Source organism: Lygodium microphyllum, chromosome 30 (genome assembly GCF_053477565.2).
Source record: "Lygodium microphyllum isolate KBCC chromosome 30, Lygodium_microphyllum_v1.1.10, whole genome shotgun sequence".
Classification (NCBI taxonomy): Eukaryota; Viridiplantae; Streptophyta; class Polypodiopsida; order Schizaeales; family Lygodiaceae; genus Lygodium; species Lygodium microphyllum.
The window spans coordinates 20,941,249-20,951,392 of NC_141164.1; the positions used below are offsets into that span (position 1 = coordinate 20,941,249).

The window sequence follows — 10,144 nt, forward strand, 5'->3', positions numbered from 1 at the left end:
GCTATGCAGGAAGAGATGAAGTCTCTGTATGTGAATAACACATGGGAGCTTGCACCTTTGCCCAAGGATAGGAAAGCCATTCCTAATAAATGGGTTTATACAATGAAATGTATTGATGGATCATGGAAAGCCAAAATACAAGGAACGTTTGGTTGCTAAGGGCTATACACAGAAGGTAGGCATAGACTTCCAGGAGGTTTTTTTCACCTGTGGTGAAGATGACTACGCTCCGTGTTTTCTTTGCTCTATTGCATCCTTGGATTTAGAGTTGGATCAAATGGATGTGAAGACTGCTTTTCTTCATGGTGGCTTGGATGAAGAGCTATACATGAAACAACCAAAAGTTTTTGCTATTCCAAGGAAAAAGCATTTAGTTTGTAAGCTGAAACACAGCTTATATGGACTGAAACAAGGCCCTAGACAGTGGTATAAAAAGTTTGATACATTTATGCTCAGCTATGGATTCAAATGTAGTCATGTAGATCATTGCTTATACACTAAAAGGCTGATGATGGAAGCCTTATTGTGCTGGTCTTATATGTGGATGACATACTGATTGCAAGAAAGCATAAGAGTACTTTATATGCTCTTAAAAGGTAACTGAGTTTAGCCTTCTCAATGAAAGATTTGGGAGCAGCCGAACACATTTTGGGCATGCGCATTAAAAGAGATAGAGGGTAGCACTTATTGTTTCTCTCACAAGACAAGTATATCAGCAAAGTACTTGACAGATTTAATATGGCTGATGCTAAGTCTCTTGGTATGCCTTTACCACCATACACAAAGCTTAGCAAAGGCGACTGCCCAAAAGATGATGCAGTTGCTACTGCTATGAAGGGCATACCTTATGCATCGGCTTGTGGTTCTTTGATGTGCGCCATGGTTGCAACTCGTCCAGACACTGCCCATGTAGTGGGAGTTGTTAGTAGATTCATGTCTAACCCTGGCAAACCACATTGGGAAGCAGTGAAATGTATCTTTAGATACTTAAAAGGTACAGAAGACACGTGTATATACTATGGAAAGGGTATACTAGAGTTGCAGGGATTTTGTGATTCGGACATGGCAGGAGATCTTAACACTAGAAAATCTACTAGTGGGTATGTTTTTACTTTGGCTGGTAGGGCTATTTCTTGGTATTCTAGGTTGCAAAAAATTGTAGCACTGAGTACCACCAGAGGCTAAATATATTTCAGCCACAGAAGCTTCTAAGGAAGGTATTTGGCTTGGCCATTTAGTCAAGGATTTTGGTCTTTCTTCATGTACTCCAGTGCTTGGTTGTGATAGCCAGAGTGCAATATGTCTGGCTAAGAATGCCATGTTTCATGCACGTATCAAACATAGATGTTTAGTATCACTTCATTTGACAAGTCTTGGATGATGGCCTTGTCACACTGACTAAGGTCAAAACCCAAGATAACCCTACAGATGTTCACACTAAAAGCCTTGCAAAGGCTTAGTATGAGCATTACATTCAACTAGTGGGAGTTGGATAGTTTAAAGCATAGAAACATGAAACAAGGAACATGAACGGGAAACGGGGACGGGGACGGTGACTGGGATGCCAAACCTAGGGAATGAGGATGTGGAAACAGGAACGGCATTTAAAAAATTAAAATTCATGAAAAAAAAAATATTTCACTCATAATCCATGTGGACTCTGGAGTGTTAAAACCAAGGTATATAATCCACAAGGACAAATCATTTTAAGTTTTAACTTTAAGATATCATGCATCATTCTAAAACTACTCATTAGAGATTGAATTGCAACTTACAAGGTTCAAGAGGTAAGCTATTCAATTATAAAATGCATAATACGTATGCCATAAATGATAAAACAATGAACAATGAACTAAACTTTAAAGTCTAAGCTGAAAGAACATGCCTATGGTCCCATTGCCAAAAAACTTAAAAGATTACATATATGAAGTCTAATCTTTGAAAGAACATGCTCATTGCTCTAAAAAAAACTACAAATATAAAGTCTAATCTCTAGAATGAAGCAAAATGCAGCATGCCAAAATAGCCCAAAGGGCAACTGCAAGACTGCAAGTACAAATATAATATCGGCATGGCACAATAGCCTAAGTGTCACACTATCATCAATGATCATAATATCATATACAATGTACATGTGTCATGTATCATGATACTCATGATAAGTAAACTAAATCAAAGATCATCATCATGATCTGAGGCTGCTCTCGCTACTCCTGAAGTGCCAGCCTCATCATCATGTGTACCATGAATTGCTGCATCTCCCTCAACATCAGCATGTGTCTCCTCTTCTTGCTGCATCTCTCACTTTGTGAATGGATTGGGCTTTGTTGTCATATTGTTACATTACATCCTCAAATTAGCACTAACGAATACTAGATCGTTTGCCCTCTCCACACCAAGACGGTTCCTCTTCTTTGAAGCAATGCGAGCGTATATACTCCACAATTGCTCCAAACAAGAGAAGCCAAGTGACTGACTCAAAATACAGATGGCTAGTTGCTACAACTCAGGACCATCCAAACCATAGTCCTCCCACCACAAAGCTGCCCCAATCTTACAGCGATCCTCCTGTGCATCCCCATAACCAAAAGAACCCTGAAAGCTCCTTTAACATGAAAGCTGATCTCTGATATTTCGTCTAGTGCCATGATCAGGCACTAGATGAGACAATATAAGTCTCCATACATCCATAACCTCAGTGTCATTCTCCTGACCCTTTCCTTGGAACTCAGGATCCACAACAAATGCAGCTGCATGCATGGGTATGCTATAGGAGTTCCACCTCGTCACAACTAAATGACGCATCTCCTCATACGCCTCATCATTTGGTGCCAACTCCTACAACTTTTCATTCAACCTAATAGCCTCATATACCTTGCCAATGCAAGGTTACATACCATCCATAACCCTCAATAAATGCACAATAGGTGATACCATAGCATCTATCCGCTTTACATCATCCCAAAAAGTGGAGTTATTTGCTTTCTCCAAGCATAAGATACATGTAGGAGTATGTGCCAATGTTGATTAGGTGAACTCATCACTAAGAAATAACTACCTCAAGGCACCATTGCATTCTCTTAATCTACCTAGCATCAAGAAGTTAAAGGCAAATCCGGTATCACAGTATGTTAAAAGTGTCTTCTTCGACCGCAAAGAGAAGTGATGGCGAAGAAACTGGTGATTCAAAACAAAGCTAACCGTTTGAGCTCCTTGCTCTATGACAGGTGCAATCCATGACAAGTTACCAATACTCTTTAGTAGGTTGTTCAAGCAATAAGCCATACAATATGAAACTGTGATATACTGATAATATTCCTAGATAATAGAACCTGCTGCCCTATTTGCGGGCCCTCCATCTGCAACAAATCCCATAGCATGCTCTGGTCCAATAAACTCAACACTTGTAACCCACTTTGTTGCAAGTACATCTGCTGACTTTCTTGTCCCCGATGGATCGTGTGAAGATATGAAATACATTTCCCCACGAGAATAAGCAACCATACCATGAATGGATCACTTGCGTGTATCACTCCAACCATCAGCAATCAAGGAAACTCCATTTTTAGCCCACATGCTCTTTCGGTCTCTGATGATGGGGGTACATACGAAGGGCCATACTCACCAATCTTCTTGCACATCAATTTAAAATACTTTGACTTGGCTGCACGAAATTGAATGTGGTCATGATAAAAAAAACGTGCCATTGATGTATCCACCTTTTCCTTCTTCTTGGGATCCCAACTAGCATCAAGTGTGCTTTGTCTATGTGCAACATGTGGTGTTGTTGATGCCATGGCTGATGCAATGCCTGCAGTAGGTATGGAGGTAGCACTTCCTGATACTGACCCTGCTCTAGACACATCTAATGGTGATGGTGTCACAAAAGTTGCAGGGTTAACTGCAACATGTTGTGGTCTAGATGCAAGATAAGCTTGTTGACCTACTACACGGTCACGAAGCTCCCTTTGCTTCTCCAAGGTCACATTTGGACAAAACTGTACCTGTGAATTTGGCTCATGTAGGAGATGAGCTCGGACCTGATTATGCATAAAATGGAACAAGTGGCAATCAGTATTCCATATTTTAATATTTAAGTAACTTTGAAAAATTAAAATCAATAAAAAATCGAAATACAAATGCTCGGCTCAATGGATTACCTTGTTTGCTCCACTAGTTCGCTTGTATGGGCAAAGCTTGCAAGTCCATGTTCGAGATCCTCCACCACTCAATGGGCAGTCAATATTTACTTCTTCCCACCATGATTAGTCATCGAACCTTCTTCCTCGACCACTAGCCCGACGAGCGGGACTGGAAGATGAAGCCATTTCAAGCTGAAAATTGAAATAAAAATGGCCGAGAGAAGTGAGAACTCGAGTCTCGAGAGAAGGGATAAGGCTCAAGAGTCAAGAGAAAAGGGAAAAGGAGAGAAGGGAGAAGGAAGAAGAGAAGAGGAGAAGAATGGAAAACTTGGAACTTGAAGAAGAAGGAAGACTCAAGAGAAGAGGAGAAGAAGGAAGAGAAGGGAGAAGATCCAAGGAAGAAGAAAGAAGAGAAGGGAAAAGTGAAGAGAAGAAAGAAGAAAGAAGAAAGAAGAAAGAAGAAAGAAGGAAGGAAGAGAAGGAATAAGAAAGAAGAGAGGTTGGAGGCGAGGCAGGAGGAGATGGTGGCGGGGGGACTGGCGCCTGGTAGGCACCGTGTGGACTGGTCACGGGGGGCGGAAACGGGATCAGGCGGGAGCAGCAGGCAGGAAACGTACGGCATACGATCAGGCGCAGAGTCACAGACCATTGCGGGCGGGAGCAATGGCCGGCCAAAGTAAGTGGGTGCCACGTGGCGTTTCCTATCCCATTTCAAACAGCTCCGTTCCCTGTCTGAAACGGGACAGGAAACATTCCATTGACTTGCAACGCGTCCCATGATGGCTTCATGCCAGGGACGGTGATTCCACGTGCCGAGGGGCCGTTCCAGCCGTTTCATGTTTCTATGGTTTAAAGGTACCACTTCGGGCCTTTAAGTGGGAGGTTCTTGGGTGTAAACTCGCATTAATCCCGTGTGTATAAACTTACGGGTGTGAACACACCCTTGTACCCTAACATATAAATACATTTTTATTCTTTGTGTACCGTGCAACACACTGCTACACTCACATTCGATTTTGTCAACTCTCAGCTCTATCCCTATCTCGCACTTCATAGCACTCACGCTCAATAGGGATGACCCTTGAACTTTTCACCCTTATTCTTCTCATGTTCCTTCTCCTTTGGTTTCTTGCCCTTTTTCTACTTTGGACCACTCCCTAATGATGTACCAGCCACAAAGGCATGACTGGTTGTCCTTGCTCCACTTAATCCTATCTCCTTATGTTATGGCATGTTGCTCCAATTTCGTGGGCATAAGCTCTTCCAATGTGATGGTGCCTTGAAACTTGGAGGTGAGGAGACTGGGGTGTAGAATATGTCATGTTTCGGCGACGAAGGATGTGATAGAAGGGTCACAACCATGTCCTCCAAAGAAACTTTCTTCCCTAGGGATGCAAGCTCATCCTGTATCTCTTGTATTTTCTTGATGTGGTCCTTCATGGTGGGCAAATCAGCAATTGAGAGCTGTCGAAGTTGCATTTCAAGGTTCATTGGACGTGTGAAAGGCCGAACCCAATATAGAGAAGCTAACCTTGTCCAAACGTCTACTTTAGAGCGGATACATCATACACATACAAGAGTAGGATCATGACAACTCATGAAGAGGAATGATTGGGCTTGAGAGTTGAGCTGGTCCCAAATGGCTGCATGATTATTAGCAGATCCAATGGGAGGATTTGTTGTGAGGCGAGTAATGGGCAAGATGATAAAATCCCACAAGTCAAAGGTGTCAAGGATGCACTCAACCTTACATGACTACAAGGCATAGTTGGAGCCGCCTAATTTCTACTTCTTGGGGACATAAGTTTTGCTCAAGGATGCGGGTGTAGTCAGACTCGAATCGGAGTTGGAATAGTTGGAGCACTTAGAAGTACTTGAATACAAGCAAATGGGATATTGATCTACTGATTTGATTCCAACCTCTCGAAACTAATGGCTGATAAAAAAGTTAACACAGCTTTCGATGCTCCAACCATAAAAAAATGTTGACTCAGAGACAGATGGGATTGATGAATCCGACCCTAAAATTCCACCACCCAAAAAGTCTCACAAGGCAAGGCAAAACTTCTGATCCATCTTCAGCACAAACATCTCAAGAACATAACACAAGACAATGATTCCAAAGCTGCGAGTTAGAAAAAACCACAAGATCTCTTCAAATTATTTACAAAATACAAGAAAGGAAATCGAGTCAGTGTCCTACTTGGCATCAAGTGATTGTAGAACTGGCGCCTATAGAGCATGCCATGATAGCAAAACGAGGACCCTTGGTCCCGAGGGTAGAAGAGGGGATAGAAACTCAAAGGGACGGTGGGCGGAAAGGAGGCCGTGCTCCGTGTGCCATGACAGTATGACAAGGACCCTTGGTCCCCTAGAAGATAGAATGGAGAATAGAAACTCAAAGGGATGGTCTTTGCGATGATCCTCTCGATCTACACAATCAGGTCAGTCTTCATGTAGATCCTCTTGATCTCGAGAGTTGTAGTGGCAGTCTTCACGATCATAGTTGTTACTTTGGCGATCCTCATGGTCTCTGTCATATTGACAACCCACCGTTCCTACCAATCATACTAGTGTGGGAATCATCTCCCAGGATGATGAAATCGCAAAAACTGTGGTGCTGGGCTATTTTGTGGTGAATCTCGCATTTACATTGGCTTAAGCCTTCAAGCAGATAGTCCTTGAAAGTTGGAATCGTGTGAACCCGTTAGGAAGATTATACCTTGATGACGAAGCCTAATAAGAATCGATTTAAGGGAGACTTGTGAATCGCTGCCAGTGGGTATCACCCAACCATAGCGTAGTATTGTGTATGCATGTGACATTTCAGTTGTCTGCATTGCAGCACAAATGGGTGTTACATGCACAGCTACTAGGTTGTGCGCGAAGTACGGAATGAGGAGAAATAAAGAGGAGGGAAAGGTGTAGTGTGGAACCTGATGGCGAATTGGGGGCAGTGTTCAGAACCCCGCTGCAGTTACTTTAGATTTGTATGTATATATAACGTAGTCACTTTTAGTGGTTGCATGTCCTGCACAGAAGTTCTTACATAATATCCATGTATGTGAGCACATACTTTCATCATCCTTTTCATTCACATGGGCTAGTATTGTATCAATAGTTTGATTCTTTCATCACGAATTGCAAGAACAAGAGCTAATTGGAATACTTATGTGCTTCTATAAAATAAAAGCAGGTAGATGTGATCTAAACGTTTGACAACTCAAAAAGCTCAGAATCAATCTCTTTTAAGTTAACAGTTCCATAATACATGGAGTGAACCGCTTCTATACCCTTGGAAGGGATTTGTGACTAAGCCCGCTTCTGTAAATATTCATGCATTTTCATATTCGCTTTGATATTTAATATAATTATCACTTCATTATTTTTTTAATCAATTCCATAATACATGGAGTGAGTGTTTCCTGAAAGACCTTATCTCAAAACCAGCTGACAACTTTTGGCTGCAAGTGTCTGATTCCTATTAAAACCCTTTGTATGCACGGTCAATCAGCTAATCATGAACTTAAGTGCTTAAGTGCTTCATATATTCAAAGAGATCTCTTGTTCAATTTGCAGAAAAGACTGCGGATAAATATGCAGGAACACAAGAGGGTCCCTTTTTAGCACGAGTCAAGCCCCTAGCTTTTGGTTCAATTAGGCAAACTCGAAGTTCTCAGGTAGGTGTGTGTGCGTGCGTGCGTGTGTGTGTCTCTCTCTCCACCCCATCCCGCATTCCGAAAAATATAAAAAAGTACGTAGAATGCATCAAACATAAAGTATGCATTCTAACCAGCATGTAAATAATGTCAGTGAACCTTAAAGTGAGGTACCGCTGTCCGCACCAGTCATTCAGTGTACTCAACATGGTATTATTGCTAAGGTTGCGTTGCTTTCTATGGATAAGTTGACAGTGCAGGAACAATCATGTGTCTATCTTTGCCCGATGGTCATCTGGTAGCACAAGCTTATGGTGATAATTCCTTTATCCTGTCTGCTTTTACTGTGAGATCTCTAGACATTCAAGCCCTCGTACATGAGGTACCACGGTGAAGGGCAAGTGCAGCTTTTCATATGTGGTGCTGATGTGGAGGCGAAGATTTTCTCACCTTGGTTGAACTGTGGTAGCCTCCTAAAACTTTTCATATGTGGTGCTGATGTGGAGAAAAGATGTGTTAAAGGGTCTTACCTTTGTAAGATTGGCGGTTTAGACAAAAACTATGAACTTCATGTGCACCCCAGTTGCTCATATGCCTCATACATGAGGTACTCTGTTTGCCTAAATGGTTTATTTAACTTCAGCAACAGCAACTCACTTTTAATTAACCGATTGCTTTTAGGCGCATATACTGGTAAGCAATAACATTTAAAGTAGCTCATTTTTAGTAACAGTTATGTTTTTTTGAAATTTAGCGATGCAATCTGCCATATGAGAGAGTGCCATGTGGCATGGTCACTGCAACCCTTGTTACCTTCAACCATGAACACAGAAATTCCCCATGGTTATAGGGGAGGGCGTGGTAGGACTGCAGAGGGGTTGCCACATCAGAAAAGTACATACTATGGTTACTTTTTTGAGAGAATGGTACCTCATGTGTAAGGTGTATCATGGAGATACTATTATGGTTGATAAGAAGTTGGGGACTGTGGTATTATTGAATATAACCTAGGACATTATGTATGCACATTCACACATGAAATGATATTTTTTCACTTCAGTATACAAATGCCCATTGCCATGCGTGATGTATGTCGTGTTCCATGGATGCTTGTTGTTTGCTGAGCATCTAGTGTATCATAGAATTGACTTTCAACGGTTTGTCCAGGTGATTGACGTTGAAAATGGTGTGGCCAGGAACATTGCTGATTTCACTTTTTATGGGACGGATGGTAAGGCTTAGGCTTTTGTGATGCTGAGCTATTGTCTTGATTTTGGCTGTTGATTTGTCTGTAACGAACTTCTAGGTATTAACAGGTACATTGACAATCAATGGCAAGGCTCGTCCATCAACACTCAACGGCAAGGAAACTGTCAGGCTCGATGTTACATTCGAGAGTTTCACTGTGAGGATTGGCCGTTGGAAGTCTCCTGAAATTTCATTGACATGGATCAATCCACAGGGGTGAGCAACTGTGCCAGTCTTATGTCATTTCAGAGTCCATAATATGATGTACTCAGCTCCTCTCGCCATTTCTTTTAGATGGGTTGACACTACATTTCTGGACGAAGACTTGCGAGTCGGCCGCGGTGACAAAGGATCCATTTTTGTATCTGCAAGAGCCAAAAAGCAGAGGATCTAATCCTCTGAGCGGCTACGCAACATACCTCAACTTTTAAGCACCCCGCCTACATTCTCTCAGTGCTTCCTCATGGTTTTCTTCAAAGTCTTTGACAATACATTATCAATGAATAAGATACACATATTTTTTCTTTTTTCCCTCTTGTTTTTTAATGCATTCTTTGTGTACGTATGTGTGTGTGTGTGCATGTGCATATATATTTATATATGTATATGTATGTGTTTAATACATGTATCTATTTGTATAGTCTTATGAGTGTCTTATCTCTTGCTCTCATCATTTTTATTTTCTCCTTTCTTTCTTTTACTTCTATCTCTGTCTTTTTTCATCTCATATGTGTGCATATATGTATATGCACGTGTATGCATTGCATGTATATATACAAAAATATGTGGATATGTGTGTTTACATATGTAGGTGTGTGCATGTTTGTAAGTGTATTTTAAAATATGTGTTCATTCTTCTCTATAATTTCTCTCCATTTTTTTTCATTCATATATATGTTTAGATGTTTACAAGTGTGCACGTATTTCATACATGTGTCCATTTGTGTGGTCTCATAAGTATGTGTACTCTTCTCGTTATTTTACTCTTCCCTCTCTATTTTTCTCTCTCTCTCTCTCTCTCTCAAATATGTGTATCTGTATCTACACATACACACATTTTTTTCTTTTTGCATCTTGTTTTTGCTATGCTTTATG

The 10,144-nt window shown here is 41.2% G+C and overlaps 1 protein-coding gene across 3 annotated transcripts in view; it reads left to right on the top strand.

Moving 5' to 3' along the window:
• Positions 1 to 9,576, top strand: part of LOC148009612 (putative plastid-lipid-associated protein 4, chloroplastic) — a 101,484-nt gene extending 91,908 nt beyond the window's left edge. For 2 of the 3 annotated variants that reach the window (XM_087673154.1, XM_087673153.1), the window contains 4 exons: positions 7,722 to 7,822; positions 8,969 to 9,032; positions 9,118 to 9,265; positions 9,344 to 9,576. In XM_087673154.1, coding sequence (XP_087529280.1) covers positions 7,722 to 7,822; positions 8,969 to 9,032; positions 9,118 to 9,265; positions 9,344 to 9,443 — 413 coding nt within the window. In that variant the 3' untranslated portion in view covers positions 9,444 to 9,576. Of the gene's footprint in view, positions 1 to 7,721; positions 7,823 to 8,968; positions 9,033 to 9,107; positions 9,266 to 9,343 lie in introns of all 3 variants that reach the window. The other variant, XM_087673155.1, reaches the window with a different exon arrangement.
• The last annotated feature ends 568 nt before the right edge of the window (positions 9,577 to 10,144 follow it).